The sequence below is a fragment of the Mytilus californianus genome, unplaced genomic scaffold (assembly GCF_021869535.1).
Source record: "Mytilus californianus isolate M0D057914Y unplaced genomic scaffold, xbMytCali1.0.p SCAF_1, whole genome shotgun sequence".
NCBI lineage: Eukaryota > Metazoa > Mollusca > Bivalvia > Mytilida > Mytilidae > Mytilus > Mytilus californianus.
This window is the reverse complement of record NW_026262581.1, coordinates 48323225-48344903: the sequence shown is the minus strand read 5'-3', so window position 1 is coordinate 48344903 and position 21679 is coordinate 48323225. Positions and strand designations below refer to the sequence as shown.

The window sequence follows — 21679 nt, the reverse complement described above, 5'->3', positions numbered from 1 at the left end:
ACAAGAAAAGCACTTAATTATTTTATAAAACCAGTTAACTCTATTGAAAAGTCTAAAATTTATAATGATTCTGCATTGAAAGCTATTCTGTAATGTTTCAGATATGACAGTCTCCCAAAGGTCAATGTAAAAGACCTGTCAGCTGCACACTTGATCAGTTATCACCCAGACAGAGACCTACTACCCATGGTGTTAGCTAATTGTAACTACTCTTTTGAAGTGGGTCAGGGCACCAAAGTGGAATACAATTTTACCAACCTGGAAAGACAGTTAATGGACAGATTTCTATTTACAAAGTCTGTTATTCTTCTTAAAGAGGTATGATTCTATTGTGTAACAATGGTGGACGTTGGGAAGGATTGGAGCAATTGCTCCCTTGAATGGCAATGTGCATTTGATCAAATAGAAAAAAAAATATCGGAGTACATCAAGCAGACCCTTTATTTGAAAACAAAAAAGCCTATGCAGTATAAGGAACCTCCTCAGTTTTTGACTTTTGGTGTTTTTTAGTCCATTTGAATGTTTTGTATTTGCTTTAATATTTTCATGCTGAAGGCAATTTATAGCTAGCTGCATTGACTGGCTGGACATATTCTTTAACTCTTAGACTTGACCTTCAGATATCCCTATTTTTTATTAAAATGTGTAGTAATTTGCCTTTTATCTTGTATATTTTAATTTGATTGATTGATTTTTGGTATTTAACACCACTTCAGCTTTATTGGCTATATTGTGGTAGCCAGTTTTTATTGGTGGAGCAAGCCAGAGAGAACCATCTGTTATTTATTTGTTGTAGCAGTTCAGTGTACATATCTAATTTAAAAATCAACTTTTACCATCCTATAAGAGCAGTAATTACCCAATTTTCCAAATTTAAACATGAATCATATTTATTTCATACAGATTGATACAGTAGTGTACAGATCAGAAACAACGAATGCTGTAGTATTTATACAGCTCAGAGACGGAATAAAACAGGTAGGATTTAGAGATTAACCCTGACTTTCAGTTCTAATTATGATTCATTTAATTCGAAAGAGGTTTCTTCTAAACACCTATCTGTTATTTTTCCCTTTTAATGGCCTCAAAAACTTTCCCATAAATTTTTGACATCATGATAGAAAATGTCCGAAGCAACAATGGAAAAGTGATTGTAAGAAAATGAAAGGATATGGAGTAAATGTACATGGGACAAAATCACACACAATACATAGAAAACATAGAAAATTATCAATGAACAGGGCTTTTATTGTTGTATGCGTTAATAGTTCAAATGTTGCAAAATCTCTAGTCAAGTGTGGAAGGTTTAGAAAACTGATAAGTGCTATTAATCAAGTTAACAAAAGACCACCCCCACCCCGTCTTTCTTGGATTCTTAAACTTACTGATTTAGGAAAAAATTTTCATGTTTGATGAAGTTGGAGAAGAAGTGGTCTCAAAATATTTTTTTAAACATTTATTAATTTATATAGGATACTACAAATTCAGAAATCATTGCGATGTTTTTATGAATGTGAATAATGGGACTGGATGAGTATAGGAATATTAAGAATTTGCATTCTGATATTGTTCACATATATTTGTAAAAAAATTATCCTCAAATCGCAATAATAAATTTCACATTTTTGTCCTTTCTTCAAAATTCATAATATAAATGCAAGCAATAATTTCTAAATTTACAGTATATAATATAAAAAAAATAAAAAAAGATATGGCTTTTGTCCACATATTGAACAAAGCAAAATGATATTTGGTTTAGAATTTGATCCTCACTCTAAGACCTATCGAGCATATTTCACCATTAGAAGACTATCCATTGTTTTGGACATTGTCAACAAGTTACAGAGGGGCGTAAAGTGGGGTATCTGCACGGAAGAATGCGAAATAAAATTGCCATTTCACGATGAACGAACAATTAAAAATTTCTTGCACGTTGATCTTTTTATTGATTTCACGAAACACAGTGAATAACGAACCTTTTTCACAGCTGCACGTGAAATAAAAATGGCAAAACACGTTGCACGAAAATAATCCTTTACCACCCTCGTAACAATGTCCTGTTGTACGCTTAAAAAAAAAACCCATATTGCATTAGATTCTAAAACAGAGAATTAATTCAAGTACAAAAATAATGTGATGACTTTGTTGAAACTCATTGACAAACATTTTGGATACTAATAGCTATTATCATCAACACTGATATCATGTTCAGATATACCTAATAGACAAACATTTAGGATAATACTTTTAGTTGTAATCATCAACAGAAGTGATAATGTAAGTTTGGATACAGCAGTATTATTTTTTATGTAAAGAATAAACAATTTGTGTAAAATTTGTTATTTTCTCTATTCACACAGGAAAAAATCAGTGCCCCTGTACTAAGCCAGATTCAGAAAGACTTGAATCAAAAGCCTTTCCCAGAATTATGTGATACTATGGACAAACTCGACATAGCTATAAGTTTCCTTAAATCTGTTGGTTCTGACCCAGAGAGTCCATTGAGTGACTTTATGGTCAACATACTGAAGATTGATGACTCATTGGTTAGCCAGAAGGTAAACAGAAAAAAAATCATCTTATTATTCTAGGGCACCAATTTTCATAAATTAAGGAAAAATTGTGTTTTTGTGGATATTTGAGTTCGTGGTTTGGATGACAAGCCTATAGAAAATTTGTATTTTATTGACTATTTGAATTAATTTAGATCCCCTTTACCTACAAAGTCCAAGAAAATTAGTGTCCCACGATTAATTGTGAATCTACACAATACCGTTGTTAGATCACTTTACTACAGAAATAATGATTATATAAATCAAATTGTGGTCTTGTAAAAAATCAGTTATACTCTTCTCTGACTCCAATGGCTTATGTGTGGTACATGTTCTACAATGTTCTTGTTTTACTGTAATAAAATTGAGAATGGAAATGGGGAATATGTCAAAGAGACAACAACCCGACCAAAGAGCAGACAACAGCCGAAGGCCACCAAAACATATATATGAACTAAAATTAAAAAGCATATAAGACAAACAAAGGCCAGAGGCTTCTGACTTAGGACAGGCGCAAAAATGCGGTGGGATTAAATATGTTTTGTGAGATCTCAACCCTCCCCCTATACCTCTAGCCAATGTAGAATAAAGAAACACATAGCAATACGCACAGTAAAACTCAGTTTAAAAGAAGTATTAAACTGATTGAAAGATTATGTCTTCATCATATATGAAAATCAAGTTCAACCCCTCCCGTTAGGGGTTTAGTATCATACCATCATAAAATATATGAGAAGAACATAACCCCTATCATGCCAACAACTGGTTTTAGAATAAATGTGTTTACTTCCAATGCAAAGACCCTATGAGTGAATCAATATTAATACCAAAATATGCAATCCTTAATGACCTGACAACAGTATCGTAACTATATCCTTTCCGAATAAGTCTGTTTAAAGGTTTGGTTAGCCTTTGAGGTGAATGCTGACATTTTTGTGCTTTGTAAAGAATATTACCAAAAAAATACCTGAACGTATAAGATGTCTGCATGTTGATTTATATTTATGAATGATTTCCTTGTACCAATGTAATAATAAATGTTTAGTTTTAATGTAATAAATGTTTAGTTTTAATAGTTCACTAAAAAGTCTTTTTTGGCAAATTGCCTATTGACAACCTTAAAAATGTGCACTACTTGAGACAATTTGTTCATACAAACTAACTTCACACACATGTTTTCATTTTTAACCAGATTTTCAAAGGAAAAATCAGTTATTAGTCCACTTCCGAGTTGTCGGTAGGGGACTTTAGGTTTGCACTCTATCTATCTGTCAGTCCGGTAAATCAGTTTTCCACACTTTTGTTTCTTCATGCTTGAAAATATTGATTTGATATTTGGTTTATTGTTTTATCATCACAAGTTACAGGTCTAGTTTGAATTTTGTTCTGGTCTGATGATTTTGTGCAGAGTTATGGCCCTTTGACTTAAAAAAAAAATTCACTAAAATAAAAAGTTTTCAACACTTTTTTTCGTCATGCTTGAAGATATTGTTTAGATAAGTGTTATATAGTTTTATAATAACAAGTTACAGATCAAGTTCGAATTTTGTTCTGGTCTGATGATTTTTTTGCAGAGTTATGGTCCTTGGACTTAAAAAAATTCACTAAAATAATAAGTTTTCAACACTTTTTTTCGTCGTGCTTGAAGATGTTGACTTGATATTTATTATATAGTTTACACCATGACATGTTAAAGATCAAGTTAGAATTTTGTTCCAATACAATGAATTTTTAACTGGTAGGGGACTATGTATTGCCATGTAATACTTACAGAATGCTTGTTGATTTGGGGATGTACAGCTGGTGGGCGGCTGCCAAACAGTGTACATTCATTAACATGCAAACGCTTTGACAAATTTTTTTCAAATTTTGATATGTGGTTTCCTGTGATAAAATGAAGGTCAAATTCAATTTTCACAATTTTAGCCTCTCTGGTTTTTGAGTTTTCGACTTTTTAAAAGTCCAAATATATATTTATTATACAATTGAGTTATTTCTCTTTGAACAGAAATTGTGATTTGCAAATATCATTTTCATAAGATAATAATCTATTTTTATTAAAGGATATATTTCATTACATTACATTGTGTAGATAAGATTGTTGACATTGATAGATAAGTTGCAGATCTATATTAGTTTGTGACAAATGAAAGAAGAAATATTGGGAACTATTAATTATATATATAAAGTTTGATTACACAAAGTGTTTTTGAATAATTTTCACCTGTTAATAGATAACAAAACATCTGGTAAATATCTTATCACACAATTATAATTGGAGTAACAGATTTATTTGAAAATTTTCTGTTTCCTAAGTTGATGATAAGACCTGTAGGACAGTATAAATAAAGTTTGAAATTTACTGTTAGACATTTTGAAGATAATTACAGATATGTTTTATAGATTTTTAATAGATATTGTATTAATGATAAATGACATTTTGGATTTTTTTTCATCTTTCTTTTGTAAATTGTTTGAAGAATTTTGTGGTTGGTTTGTTTGTTATTCTGTATAAACTTATTTTCTGAATGCTATATATATATTTTATTTGATGAAGCAAACTCCTTTAAAATCTAAGCTTAGTTTGTCTATTAATAAACATATATTTAGATTTCTGATTTTGGGACCAGTTTTCAAGTTGGTCCAAATCAGGGTTCAAAATTATACTGTGTTTGATTTCAACATAAATTGAATATATATAAGGTTCTTTGAAAAGCTGAATCTAAACCTGTATTCATTTTCATTATTAATTAGATAATACTGTCCCAATGAGATCCAAAGGGTCCTAAATTAAACTTTTGTTTGATTTCATCAACAATTCAAAAATTGAATTATTGGGGTCCTTTGATATGCTAATGGTAACAATGTTATTGGATTTTGGATATTGGACCATAAAAGGGTAAATTTCCAATTTCAAATTTTTCAGTTCTTTGGCCACATTCATTTTGTGTCACAAACCTATGCTGTATCAAATATTCAATCACAATCCAAATTCAGAGCTGTTTTAAGCTTAAATGTTGTGTCTATACTTGCTCAACTGTTCAGGGTTCGACCTCTGCAGGAAAATCCGGTTTGCTGTCACTCTGACAGCCTCTTGTTATTTAGTTGAATTTAAAAGTTACAGCCCTTGGATGGTGTAAACTTCCCAAAAAAACGTGTATGGTGTAATGGTGAATGGCATATGGTGCAATGGTAGAAGGTGTATGGTGCTATGGTGTATGGTGTAAGGGGAATGGTGTAACGTGCGATCGGGAATGGTGTGAGTGAATGGTGTACGACATTTAAAACTATGCAAAATATTGATAAGAACTGATTTTTAATTTTATACATTAATTTACAATATTGTGATCAAAATTTGTTTTTTAAGATAAATAAATAATTTTGTAGTCGCACGCTTTCTTTGAAATTAAATTGCATTATGGTGTAATGTGTAAGGTGTATGGTGCAAAGGTGTAACATGTATGGTGTAATGGCACAGGGTGTATGATGTAATGGTGAATGGTGTAATGGTGTATGGTGTTAGTAGGAAGTTTACACCATCCAAGGACTGTAACTGCAGTAAGAGTTGTTTTCTTTTCAGGCACAACAGTCTTGTAAATGTAAACACATACAAAGTTTGTGGATGACTTTGGCACTGGAGAAAACAAAACTTCTAGAAAACAATAACAAGGTCTGTATTATATTTTATTATTATAATACCCCTGCTTTAAAAAAGTGGGGGTATACTGTTTTACCTCTGTCTGTCTGTCAGTCCGTCCATCCATCCGTTAGTCCATCTATCTGTCAATCCATCCGTCAGTCTGTCCGTCCCATGAAAATTTTGGTTGCATCTTTTTCAGGAACTACATTACAAAGATTTCTGAAATTTGGTTCCAGGGTTTATATAAGTCAGCTATACTGTGTGATGCGTTTTCAGATTCATCACTCAACAACTTCCTGTTTACCGAACACTTGTATCATTTTACACATGATAATAGCCAAGTTGAAAATTTTCGTCACATTTTTCTCAGGAACTACAATACAAGGATTTCTGAAATTTGGTTTCAGGGTTTATATAAGTCAGCTATAACGTGTGATGCATTTCAGATTCATCACTCAACAACTTCCTGTTTACCGAAATATTTGGGTGGGGGTATCATCAGTGAGCAGTATCTCGCAGTTTCACTTGTTTTGCTTTGTTTTTATTACCTCTACCCAATATTCTTGTCTAGGCCCATCACACAAATGGATTTAAGACCAGACCCTGAAGAGCTCATGTGTTACCAAGCTGAAAAGAATCTCGTACTTTAACCAGCTTGTACAGACGAGACAAGATAAACAAACAATAGGTTGAAATGAAACAGAATACTGGTTTGGGCAATCGAACCACATTTTAATTAATTTCTTTCATCATATAAATAACAATGACAATAAACAATGAAAGAATCATAAAAAGTTAAATTTTTTTCGCAAATATCAATTAACTGATAAGTCTGTGGTACTCCACAACAGGAAGCTGAAAACAAAATAACTGTGGTATCAAAATGTAAATTGAAACTAAACAACTAAAATTATACATGAAATGAAATGTAAACAATTTAATATACATGATTAATAAGTTTGTTTCCTGATGTCAAAAGTATGAGTTCCTACAAAAGTAAAATATGTCTGTTACCGTTGCTGAAATTTTTTATTTTGATGTAATTTTTAGTAGATTTAATAAGGGAACTATAAGTGAAAAAACAAGATCTAAATAAGGAATGCAAAAATTTGCATATTGAAATGGTTAATCCTAACCTATGTGACAGGGGGAGATATGAGAAAAGAGTACATACACAGTCGTTGATAATTACAAGTTTTTAATCATAAACAAGTCCTAAATAGAATTTGTGGTCATTGGTATTAGTTTCCATTCAATAATTCTGGAAGTGAAATATATCTCTCAATCAGACTTGGTGTTCATTTAAAACATTCACACAACATTGTAAAATTTTACTGAAAAGTGAAATCCTATAACTTATTCCAATAAATGCTATTGACCAAACATATAATTTAATCCAAATTTTCTGTACATCATAGTTTTCAGTTTACAATTCATTATATACATTTTTTATGTGTGAAATGATCAGAGAGGAAGATGAGTAATTATTTAGTACTCTTTAAAGAAATAAGTATTATTTATTAGCATCAAATTTTCAAATACTTGAAAACAATTGTCTTATAAATAGTATGAAAGTCTGTTTTCGTAAGATGTATGTAAGTTGCCAGCATATGAGTTTTTTCACTATTAAAATTTGTATTTTGATGGGCGTTTCATATCAATATTAACTCATTTATTTTATGAAGATTTGTTTTAAAAAAAGGAATGCTGAAATCAAGTGGAAATAGGTTAAACCTTTAAAAAGTCATTTGCAGCAAAGTAGGTTTCAACACTAAGCAAATGTGTAAATAGCCTTGTACAGGTAAGTTCAAATTGAATTGAACAAGTTGCGAGTAAATTATTTATATGACAATGTAAGAATTTCTATGTAAATGTCATTGTTTTTACATGCATGTGACTCAGAAAATTCAAAAGAGTTAGAACATTGTACCAACAAATTTAAAACAAACTGTTCCAATACAAATTTGCCAGTGCTGCATACTAATGTACTTTCACTGCCATATTGATGATGTGATGAGACTTTAAAATGAGTCTGGAGTTTAGTGCATATGGTTATTTCTGTCTTTTTCACACAAATGAAAGCTTTAACATTCTTCTTCATCTCCATTGCAGGAGTCATTTGATAATATTTCCTCAGCTTTCAAACAGAAACTTTCTGAAGGACAAAGTGAGGCTATATATGAAATCTTGGACAACTTACAAATAGAACATCTAGATTACTTGTCACATATGCTCTTTGACTGTCTTCTGCTAACTATAGACATCCCTCAGAAAGATGAAGAATCTGTTGATATGTCCAAAGTTGGGTATGTATTTTTATCTTACCATCTATACATTTCTAGGAATATGATTGGTTAGAAGCAACCGCATGGAGACCATGTATATTTTATATGGGGTTAGTAGGTGTGGTTTATTTCAATACACCGTTAGTAGTGGTGCTATGTCTCTTTGTAAAAACAACACAGTGTTAAGGAAATTCTGAAATGTTTCAACAGACGAAGAAATTGATGATGAAAGATTGAAATAAATGAAGAAAACACATAAAAAGTTAAGAAGTTGTTATTGTTGAAACTTGTTTTTGCATAGACCAATGGAAGTAGGTTCTAGATATTGAAGACTTGATCACTTTGATAGGCCACTAGTCTAAATGCACACTATGTAACTAATAATACATGAAATTTATGTGTAGGAAGAAAAGATGTAGGTATACATCAATGAGGCAGCTACCTAACAAAAAAAGACATCTAGGGGTCAATATATAGTCATGGTGTCTTCAAAAACAGACCATTGTCTACAGTAAGCTGTAAAATGGACAGAGTGTTGAAAAGTATTGGATTTAATAAATTACTTGCAGACGAGACCATCAAATGTTTTTTTATGCATTTTTAAAGATGAGAGAGCAGCACAGCTTTTTATATATCTTCCAAATGAATTGATATACTGGTTTATTTCTGTCAATCTATGTGTCCTTCTGTCAATCACTTTATTTTAGGAACTACAAATCAGAGCATCCTGAAATTTGGTATCAAGTTTCATGGGAGCATGGTACAACATTTGATAGTATTCACATCAATTGCTTTTCAACTTCCTTTTTATTGAGTATTTATAGGGAGAGAGGGTGCATTAGTCAGTAGCTCACAGTTCAACTTGTCTTTCTCATTTTTCTTAAAACAGCATATGGTAGTTGGTTAGTGAAACTTTTTTTGTAAGTACTGACAAGAAAAGAACCAATTTTTGTTGAATATCACTTATTTAATGAGTGGATGTGCTTTTTCAACATTAGAAAATAATTCCAGAAGTTGATTTGCTTTGAAATACATAATGAAAATTCCATTCACAGGCTAGTAAGCAATGCTGTTAACATTAAATGTAAGTAAGACCTGTTTCTATTTTCAGATTGAAAGAAGCAATAGAATCTTATCTGTATGACCCCCCATATGTAAATGAAGCTCCGACACCAGATTGGCTTAAAAGATTTGTTAATGCTTTACCTCAGGATGGAGATTCTCATCTGCTTTGCTGTCATGGGGTAGAAATATGGGTTATTATTAACGAAATATTTACTGACAAAAAGGACCAGATGTTATAGAAACATGTAATTAAGACCTACAAGTTTTTGTTACAACAAACTGACTTTTTTTTTTATGGTTGAAAGTTTCAAAGAGTAATTTGTTTATCTTAAGGTTTTATCATACCTGCCAACTTTTCAAAGTCTTCATTGCACATTTTAAACACGAGAAGACCTAATGCATACCTATACATGTCATTAGTGTACTTAATTATAATATCTATGGTTTTGAATGAGTATACATGTGTTTAAATGTATTTTTTACTGCTCTGAATGACTTTTTTTTTTAAGTATAAAGTCTTGAGTTATATAAAGTTCAGGCCAACACCTCTCATAGGGGACATCCCCCATTAATAGGGAAAGTTGGAAGGTCTGTTTCATATTGAGTTTTATGAGTATTGATTTATATATATATCTCCAGGAAAGAACATTATTATTTTTTTATACAAATTTGATTGCAATATGCTTAAGACAATGTAATTATTGGGTTGCTAGATATTTTTACCAAGTTACGGTTGGATTGTTCATTAAATACCCCCAAAAAATGTAATAAACACAGCATAGTATCTTAGAGTAAATGAACCTTTCTGAATTTTTTAATTATTTAATGCCATTAGAATTGGTAGCAACATGATTGTTTGTTTGTTTGTTTGTTTACGAATACTGTGATATTTTGTCTTGTAATGTGGTTTATTATCATTTTTATGGGTTTAGTATAGAATTTATAGACTTTTTATGTAATCAGTTTTATTATAGCCTATATTCTTTGAAGTTTTTGTTCATAAGGTACACCATAAAATCAGTATAATGTTTGCATTTCAAGAAAAATAAATCTAGAAACGTTTATATCAAAATTAATCAGAAAATATAGTATCTCACATGAAAGCTTACATCAGTTTACAATCTATCAATGAACAGTAACTGTAGTTTCATTTTTGATATACATACTTAGTATTTGTAAACATTTTGTTATTGTTTCATTTGCCTTTTTTGAATAAAGATGTCTTTTTTTTGATATTTTGATAAGCCTATTGTATTGCATGGAATGAGTGAAAATTATTTTTAATCAAATTGTTTGTTAAATAAAGTATGTTTTTTCATGTTATCTTTTACATCTTAAAATATTTTTTAAACGAGATTCAAGACTGATAACAACAGCTAATTAATAATAATTTACCGGTAATAGTAAAGCTATTGTATAACTTTGTCAGATAATGATGATCTAGTTTGTAAAAGTGTTCAAAGAAGATTGATTTAAGAACTACTGTTTGTTGTGCATACTTGTTTATTTTTGTGATTTTTAGAGCATCAGTCATTCATTTGTGATAAATCATTCATCAGTATTATTTTTAGAATTATTTATGCCCCACCTACCATAGTAGGAGGTGCATTATGTTTTCTGGTCTGTGCGTTCGTTTGTTCGTCCGTTGGTCTGTCTGTCCCGCTTCAGTTTAAAGTTTTTGGTCAAGGTAGTTTTTTATGAAGTTGAAGTCCAATCAACTTGAAACTTAGTACACCTGTTCCCTATGATATGATCTTTCTAATTTTAATGCCAAATTAGAGTTTTGATCCCAATTTCATGCACTACAAACCAGTAAAAGTCTGAAATGGCCTATATCTGTACTCAACTGTACTGATTTTTACTCGACCAATCTGAATTGGTCTGAATTTTACTTGACATTACTCGACCCCAGTCTTAACCATACTCGATCGTACTGATTTGTACTTGACCCTTATCTTTGCCATTGAAAATAGTCTGAACTTTTACTCGACCAGTCTGAAACAGTCTTAACCCATTCTCGACCTGTACTCGACCAATTTTTTCAGTCTAAACCATACTCGACCAAAGGTCTGAACAATACTGGACCAGTCTGAACCATACTTGACCAAAAAACCTATATTTTTTTTTAATTTTAGCTGTTGAAATTAATTTCTTTTTTTCTGACATGACAACAGCCACAATAAAATAAAGATATATATAAAAACATATTTTTATATCCTTACATGATTCTCAGATTTATCAAATAGAGATAGTTAAATTAAATTATCTTATATAATAATTTAATTATATTAATTTTAAAGTTTTAGAGTTTTGTTAAAAAGAAGATTTTCTTTTAACTAAAAACCACACCTTTACTGAGGATAATAAAACCTTATTAAGGTGCTTCTTGTTTGGCATGTGGTTTTTTTTTTTTTAACTTAATTTTTCTAAATTCCTAAAGAAAAACTATATAGGTTTCATGGTTACATACAATAGTTATATAATTATCTTTTTAATGAGGTAACAACAGCCAAAAATATATCTATTCTTATTAAAATTTGGGATAAATAATATGTATCAAAAAGGAATAAAAAAATAAAATAATAGATAAAATTTTTCTTATGATTAGTGGTAAAGTATAAAGTAATACCTCCTGCTTGGGGCAAACTCATTAAAAAGATCACACCTGGTCAGAGAATATTAATTGCTAATTAACATTTATTAAAGGTTGCAACATCCTGTAAAAGTTAAATCACAAGGCCTTTTGAATTCACTAGATAAGTAATACACGAGTTTAAGAAAAAAAGGGCTTTCTTTTTACCTGTAAAACACACATGTACTGAGGTAATTAAACCTTATTAAAGTGCTTCTTGTATGCCATGTCTTTCATTTTGACAAAAGTTATTTAAATTTAATTGAAATAAATTTTTTCTGCAACTTTGGAACACATTTCCTTTTTTAAATGGTTATCAAGGATTACTATGGAAGTTCTATTATCATGATTATATTAAATTCTTGGTTTTACAAAACAAAGGTGTGATTTTTAAAATTTATTAAGTTGCTTTATATACTATTTTAAATATATTTTAATAAAAAAAATGTTCACTGCAATATTAACTAAACTCAACTGACACCATAAATCTATACAAGGCTTAAGTAAATGGTGAAAATTGTCCAGTAACCATAAAACATATCTGAAACATTAAAAAAGAAATTTGAATAACATTGAAAATATTAGTCACAATTCAGTTTTGAGATTATTTGATCAGCTTATTTTATTTTCATTATAAAGGTGATATATATATATGTAAGTGTTGATAAATATGGTGTTGAGTTTATATTATGTTTATTGTGAAATTTTGGTTTCAATGCCTTATTGAATACATTTTAAATTTCAAATTGATGTTCAAATTTCTAGCCAGGGGAAATAGCTGTTAAAACAGTTCCTAAATTGATGAAATACAATAGATAGATACAAAAATTAGGTCTAGGATGGTTAAGACTTAGTAGAGTATGGTTCAGACTAGGTCGAGTATGGTTCAGACTAGGTCGAGCATGGTTCAGATGAAAATAAAATGGTTAAGTACTGGTCGAGTAAAGGTCGAACACAAGTTCGGACTGTTTAGTATGGTTCAGACTACAGTCGAGTATTATCAAGTAAATTTCAGACCAATTCAGACTGGTCGAGTAAAAATCAGTACAGTCGAGTACAAATATAGGCCATTTCAGACTTTTACTGGTTTGTAGTGACGGTCCACTGAACATAGAAAATGAAAGAGCGAGTGGGGCATCCGTGTCCATAGTACACATTCTTGTTTTCAGTTAGTTTACAGGATGAATAATTGTTTATCTTTTTGTTTGATGTACAGTCAGATGTAAAAAGTGTTTCCCCACTGGTTCTACAGTGATCCCAAGTCCTTAAGCTTTCATTTGATACTAAAATTACAAAAATATTTGATTTAATGACAAAGTTACAGCTATGCGTAGGAACTATAATGTTTAAAATTTGTACTACTTTCTTGGATGTTCTTTCTGACCAGGCGGAATTAGTGGTTCTATACCTTTGAAGTAAAATTTCAACATACTCAGACCTAAATTATGTTTTTGTCTCGCCTGCAACGAGAGTCACGGATGGCGAGACAAAAGTATTGCTTTTTGGGCAGCAGCGTCAACAATTGTTAAGTTTTCTGCTCAAGTCAGTTTGATAGGATCTTCTTGTGATAGATCAATGATATTTTCTATAATGTTACATTACTATCAGTAAATATATCAGTTTGATGACTATTTCCAGGCCCTGTCCCCTAGGTCATGGTGCTGCAAGTTTTAATTAATTAGCAATGTTGCTGTCCATCATATTGTCTTTTTCTGAATTTTCTGCCTACAGATGAGACATATCTCTATGTCAACAATTTATTAAAAAAGCATTTTTATACGACCGCAAAAATTAAAAATTTTTTGTTCGTATATTGGTATGACGTTGGCGTCGTCGTCGTCGTCGTCCGAAGACACATTGGTTTTCGCACTCTAACTTTAGTTTAAGTGAATGGATGTCCATGAAATTTTACCATAAGGTTCAATACCACGAAAGGAAGGTTGGGATTGATTTTGGGGGTTATGGTACCAACAGTTAAGGAATTAGGGGCCAAAATAAGCATTTTTGTAACTTCCAGACAATAACTTGTGTGTAAGTGTATGGATCTCTCTGACATTGTACCACAAGGTTCCATATCACAAAGAGAAGGCTGTAATTGATTTTGGGGGTATTTGCCTCAAAATTTTAGGAATTAGGGGCCAAAAAAGGGGCAAAAAACAAGCATTTTTCTAGTTTCATGACAATAACTTGTGTGTAAGTGTTTGGATATTTCTGAAATTGTACTACAAGGTTCCATATCACAAAGGGAAAGCTGGAATTGAGTTTGGGGGTAATTGCCCGAAACATTTAGGAATTGGGGGCCAAAAAGGGGCCAAAAATAAGCATTTTTCTAGTTTCCAGACAATAACTTGTGTTCCAGTGTATGGATCTCTCTGAAATTGTACTGCAAGGTACCATACCACAAAGGGAAGGCTGGGATTGAGTTTGGGGGTGATGAATCATAAGGGGGTTCAAAAAATTTGGGGGGGGGGGATTTTTTTTTTTTTTTCTTTTTTTTTCCTTTTTTTTTTTTCTTTTAAAATTTTCCATTTTTTAAAGTTGGTTATTTCTGATTTATATTTAAAAGCATATAATAATGATATGGTAGGAGATACACACCAAACAGGATGTGTAAATTATTATATAATAAGTATTGTGCAATAGCAAGAAATTTTCAATTGCACAGTATTGCGCAATAGCAAGAAATCTTCAATTGCACAGTATTGTGCAATAGCAAGAAATATCCAATAGCACAATATTGCGCAATAGCAAGAAATTGTCAATTGTACAGTATTGCGCAATAGCAAGAAATATTCAATTGCACAGTATTGTGCAAAAGAAGATACTTCGTATAAATTGCTTATTTCTTGATCAATTTCAATGGGATTTTATTCTTGAATTCTTGGGGTTCTTTAATATGCTGAATCTAACCGTGTATTAAGTTTTTGGATTTTGGGCCCCGTTTGTAAATTGGTCCACATTGAGGTCCAAAGGGTCCAAAATTTAACTTTGTTTGATTTCATCAAAAATTGAATTATTGGGGTTCTTTGATATGCCGAATCTAACCGTGTATTTAGATTCTTAATTTTTGGTTCCGTTTTCAAATTGGTCTACATTAAGGTCCAAAGGGTCCAAAATTAAACTTAGTTTGATTTTAACAAAAATTGAATTCTTAGGGTTCTTTGATATGCTGAATCTAAACATGTATTTAGATTTTTGATTATGGGCCCAGTTTTCAAGTTGGTCCAAATCAGGGTCCAAAATTAAACTTTGTTTGATTTCAACAAAAATTGAATAAATGGGGTTCTTTGATATGCTGAATCTAACCATGTATTTATATTTTTGATTTTTGGGCCCCGTTATCAACTTTGTCCACATTGAGGTCAAAAGGGTCCAAAATTAAACTTTGTTTGATTTCATCAAAAATTGAATTCTTGGGGTTCTTTGATATGCTGAATCTAACCATGTATTTAGATTTTGGATATTGGACCATAAATTTAAAATTTTTAAGTTCTTAGACCACATTCATTCTGTGTCAGAAACCTATGCTGTGTCAAATATTTAATCACAATCCAAATTCAGAGCTGTATCAAGCTTAAATGTTGTGTCCATACTTGCCCCAACTGTTCAGGGTTCGACCTCTGCGGTCGTATCAAGCTGCGCCCTGCGGAGCATTTTATTATAGTAATATATAAGGGAATTTCAAAGTGGCGAAACACTTTTGACCTTTGACTGTATATTGCTGTTGTTGCTTAGTTAGTTTTGTTATGAAATACTTATTGTTTAAGAATAAATTTTTATACTAGTTCATTTAATTTTTTTTATATTTTTTCCTTTAATTGAAATGTGTTCTTATCATAAACCTTATTTCATAACTACATTTTTTTTCTTCAAACAGTGAAATTTTACAAAAGATGATGAGACAGATTGTTTGCCTTTTGTATTTATCAACTTTTAACTTGAGTTATACATAAAATTTCTTTCAGGAAAAAAAATAACATTTTGTGTACCTGTATTCCAGGGGGATGGCATTTTTAAGCTCATTAAATTTTACAGTTATTTAGTCAGATTTTCTCATAGTTCAAAAGTAATTATATATTCATTCTCTTTACAATGCATGATTTAGTTGTTTTATTAATAAAATAAGGTTTAAAAACATCTTAGAATTTTTCTGCTGTCAGCTTTTCTCTTCCCTTTCTCCAGGGTCAAGTGTGAGGTAATTGCCATTATTTGTTTACCTGCATTGACAAAATCACTGAGGCAAGAATAAGGTGTGTTTTTTCTGTCAGTAGGGGTCAACAATTTGTTTTTAATAGGTAATTTTAATTTGATAATAGTAGGTCAATGATATTTGATGGGCAGTTAAATAAGCATTAGTGCATATCTTTACCATGGAATTTATATACCCTGACCCTTAGTAATGCTATATTATCTTTGAAATTTTTACATAGTTTACATGTTAAATGTTTGCGAGTAGTCACTTTAAAGGGAGTCAGTAATGGTAAATAAATGATTTGTGGTAGGCAGTTGTATAAGCAATGGCAAACTTTATTTCCATGAAGTTTATTTGGCCCAGACCCTTAGTCATGTTTCATTGACTGTCCCCCCCCCCCCCCCCCCCCCCCCCCCCCAGTTTACATGTTAATATTTGTGAGTAGTCACTTTAAAGGGAGTCAGTAATGGTTATTGAATGATATTTGGTAGGCAGTTGTATTAGCAATGGCAAACCTTATTTCTATGGAGTTTATTTGGCCCAGAAACTTGTTCATGTTTCATTGACTTTTTCCCCCCAGTTTACATGTTAAAGTGTTGGAATTTATGATAAGCTGACTTTCAGTAGAATTTCTAGTTGTAAGTCGATGATATTTTGTAGGCAGTTGTATTAGCATTAGTACATCTAATTTCCATGAAGATTATTTGACCCTGCTTCTTAGTCATGTTTCATTGACTGTAACATTCCCTGGGTTTACATGATAAAGTATTGCAATTTATATTAAAACATTTGCATTTACGTGTGAGCATTATACCAGTTATTGTGTTATTATAGCATTTGATATGCAATAAATAAGTCAACTTGGAAATAAGATGAGATTTATTGCTGTTCTTCATTTGTAGAAACAGTGTATTCTGCAATTAAAGTTTATGGTTTTACTGATCAACATGATATTTTATCATTATGTTCTTTATCATTAAAAGAATTATAGGAGTATAAACATGAAATAAATGTTTGTTTAACTGCTTAAATGTAGGTTACATAAGTCTATTTCAAGAAATATAATAAGTATAGCACACCGATCTTGTATCAAGCAGGAAGTTGTGCAAAATTATGATACATTAAAATTTCACTGCTCCAAATGGGGATTTTGATAATCAATGTCTCTTCAGTGATATGTTCAGGCTGAAATATCTGAATATCTTAATATAATAATACTTATAGGTTTGATCAAAGAAAAAATCATTACTTGTTTTTTAAATTAAGATCCAAATAAATTTTGAAATAAAATAATATTTCTGGATTTACATTCATCAGGAACAAATTAATAAATACTTTCCGAAAGTAAAATATCTTGGTTTTGTATTTGCAAAACTGTATCCTTATTTTCATGCCATTACCGAAATACTGGTTACTAGGTTGATATCCTGTGGGACTTATCTATTGTCCACTAGCAGAGGTATCAACCCAGTGGTAGTAATACCGTTTTAAGTAAGACCAAACGTTCTTTCTAAATGTTACTTATCTCCCATCATAGGATAATACATCATTCAGTCTCCACAACATAGATAATTATAATTAGTGTTCTATTTGTCTGAATGAATAGTTTTGAACTGAAGTGGTAATCCACAATTTCTTTTTTGGGTCCCACGACTTAATCAGTAACGTAACTAGAAATTATTGTAATAAAAGATGGTTTGTGAAATATAAAAAAAGGGAGAGATCAAACCTTACTTTTATGTGAATTTGGACAAAGTTCCAGAGAATATGAGTTTCGAAACAACCTGGACTCTTACAGTTTTGCATGGTATTATACCCCACGCAACGGGTTGCGGAGGGTATAATGTTTTTGACCCGTCTGTCCGTCCGTCAGTCCGTCAGTCCTGTTTCTTGTCATCGCAACTTCTCTCAAACCACACAACAGAATTTCACGAAACCTTTTTAGATAATAAGGACATACTATGTAGTTGTGCATATCGACAGGAAATTGCGATTCAATTTTTTTTCTAGGAGTTACGCCCCTTTGAACTTATTTACTTTAATGTACTACTGCAACAGTTTGTCATCGCAACTCCTCTGATACCACACAACAGAATTTCATGAAACCTTTTTAGAAAATAAGGCCATACTATGTAGATGTGCATATCGACAGGAAATTATGGTTCAATTTTTTTTTAGGAGTTACGTCCCTTTGAACTGTTTTGCTTCAATGTACTACTGCAACAGTTTGTCATCTCAACTCCTCTGATACCACACAACAGAATTTCATGAAACCTTTTTAGAAAATAAGGACATACTATGTAGATGTGCATATCGACAGGAAAGTACGGTTCAATTTTTTTTCTAGGAGTTACGCCCCTTTGAACTTATTTGCTTCAATGTACTACTGCAACATTTTGTCATCGCAACTCCTCTGATACCACACAACAGAATTTCATGAAACCTTTGTAGATCATAAGGACATACTATGTAGATGTGCATATCGACAGGAAATTATGGTTCAATTTTTTTTCTAGGAGTTACGCTCCTTTGAACTTATTTGCTTCAATGTACTTCTGCAACAGTTTGTCATCGCAACTCCTCTGAAACCACACAACATCATTTCATGAAACTTTGTAGATGATAAGGACATACTATGTAGATGTGCATATTGACAGGAAATTATGATTCAATTTTTTTTCTTATACAATTTTTTTTCTTACACATATTTTATTTCTCCAATGACAATGTGGGGACGTGGGATATGTGAGCGTGCTCACTAAGGTTCTTTAATTGTGATAGACAATAATTTTTGTCTCGCCTGCAACCAGAATGTGAGACAATAGGGATTGCAATCCAGCGGCTGCCACTGCCTAAGCTATTTGAATAAATCTTTATATTTCAGAAGGTAGAAGCACAGGATGCTTCATACCTTGTACATGTATGCAGAAGCTTTATGTAACGAAGCTTCCGTCTGTCATATGGCCCTTGTCCTTGACCTCATTTTTATGGTTCGGCGACTGCTAGAGAACAATTTAGTGTTTTTTGTCATCTGAAAATACTCACTTAATATGAATAATAGAATAACTATATTATTGCAACGTCTGCATGTCCGTCAGACATGGTTCATCTGACCTCCACATCATGTCATGGATCAGTGAACAAGGTTTGGTGGTCAAGTCTGTATATCATACTTTAAGCAATAGGTCAGCTGTATTTGATGTGAGGAATGATTGTTAGGTGTACATGTCAGACTGGCCTTGACCTCATTTTCATGGTCCATTGGTCAATGTTAAAATGTTCTGGTTGGTCTGTTTCTTAGATACTTTAAGCAATAGGTGAAATATATTCCGTGTATGGATTGATTGCATAGTGTTCATGTTGTATGGCAGTGACCTTGACCTCATGTTTATGGTTCATTGATCATGTTTAATTTTCGTATTTTGGGTCTGTTTCTCAGTTACTGGAAGGATAAGTCTAACTATATTCGTTGTATAGTACGAAATTCAATCATGATAAGTAAAGCAGGCGTGACATTTCAGCGTGTGCACTCTTATTTAACATACATTGAAGTTTCGTACATTTGTTAATATAAAACTTAATGTCTAATAAGTGATGCCAAGTTTAACATGTGTTTTTATTCTAAACACCTTTATCATGTTTATAGCTTTGTGTTATTTAATTAATTATACTTAATTATTTCAAATAATCGATTTCAAATTAAAACCACTGTCTTCAAATTTATAGACTTAAAATTGAACTACTAGTAGAATTACAATTGCAAGCAATGGCGGAGGTTACCCCTGTCTGGCAGTTAACTTTGTAATGGCAGCCATTTTGAAATACTGTTTTTGTGTATTGCCTTTTTGATCGAGTTAAGCCATTTCAATCGATATTTTTTGTGAATCTTTTTATGTTTTAATGTTATACCACTGTTTCGGATTAGGGTGAAGGTTGGCGCCTGTTAAAACGTTTAAACCCGCTGCATTTTATGCACCTGTCCTAAGTCAGGAGCCTGTTGTTCAGTGGTTGTCGTTTGTTGGTGTGGTTCATAAGTGTTTCTCGTTTCTCGTTTTTTATATAGATTAGACCGTTGGTTTTCCTGTTTGAATTGTTTTACACTAGTTTTTTTTTTTTTTTTGGGGGGGGGGGGCTCTTTATAGCTTGCTGTTCAGTGTGAGCCAAGGCTCCGTGTTGAAGGCCGTACTTTCACCTATAATTGTTTACTTTTTACACATTGTGACTTGGATGGATAGTTGTCTCATTGGCACTCATACCACATCTTCTTATTTATATGACAACACATATTAAAAATAAGATTCAGAAAGTATGGACCATGTTGTTTTTTACATTTTTGCTGTTTCAATGGTAAAAGCAGACTTTTTGAAAAATTCAAAATTCAAACTGCACATCTACACATGCTACTTAACATTTCTGTAAACATGGTAGTTTTTTTAAGTTTGGAGCTTTTTGAAATTTTCCCCATTTTTGCTGCTTCCATGGTAACGTAGATCATTTCCAAAATTCCAAAGACAGATGCCGCATTGACACTTAACAGGTAACATATCAATAAAGTGTCACTGGGTTTGATCAATCATGTATTCTGTAAGAAAATGCTAATTTGATTTTTTTTCCCATAGGGTTTAATGGTATATTTTCCCCATATTTCCAGGGTGACGCAGCCATTTTGAAAATTCAAAAGTCAGATTGTACATCTTAAACATGATAACTGACATTTCTGTAAGGTTTTAGTAAGTGAAGTACACTTTTCGATTTTCAAATTTCTGCTGTTTCAATGGAAACGGTAGCCATCTAAAAAATATCGCACGTTTACATATGGCGATTCTTATTCTCCTAAAGTTTCGTTAACATTGGTCCCGTAATCTCTAAAAACGCCTCGGAAAAAAAATTGAAGAAAATGAAGCTGAGAAAAACCAATGTGTCACCCGATATTCGTTCGAGATGACGTAATTATTGTCTTTTATATATTTGATTGCTCAGGATGGAAGGGTGACATTGAAAAAAAATGTAAACCTCTAAGCCATGTGATAGTGAGTAGAATGTCGCTCTCGTATTAACCAATTGAAAACTTATTTTAAGATGAGTGTCAATAGTGGACCAGGAACTGCTCACCCTTAGAAAGTACCTGGGTTCTTGTATTGATTCTTTGACATTATTGTTCACATTATTGAAGTTCCAGCTTGTCTACGTGGACCCTTGAAATTGAGAATTTGATCATTTTCGTCAAGGAAGCGGAGTAAAATTGTATGTGGAGGAAAATGTTTTTGTAAAAATTGTCCTTTTCGAATCCCCACAAAGACAGAGATTAGGTAT

General features: G+C 31.8%; 1 protein-coding gene across 1 annotated transcript in view; it reads left to right on the top strand.

Annotated features, from left to right (window-relative positions):
* The window catches only part of LOC127722138 (E3 ubiquitin-protein ligase rnf213-alpha-like), a 115453-nt gene extending 104350 nt beyond the window's left edge, over nt 1-11103 (top strand). The window contains exons 74-79 of the mRNA XM_052229015.1: nt 102-318; nt 904-978; nt 2361-2558; nt 6133-6222; nt 8305-8498; nt 9589-11103. Coding sequence (XP_052084975.1) covers nt 102-318; nt 904-978; nt 2361-2558; nt 6133-6222; nt 8305-8498; nt 9589-9781 — 967 coding nt within the window. The 3' untranslated portion in view covers nt 9782-11103. The remainder of the gene's footprint in view (nt 1-101; nt 319-903; nt 979-2360; nt 2559-6132; nt 6223-8304; nt 8499-9588) is intronic.
* Nucleotides 11104-21679: the final 10576 nt, after the last annotated feature.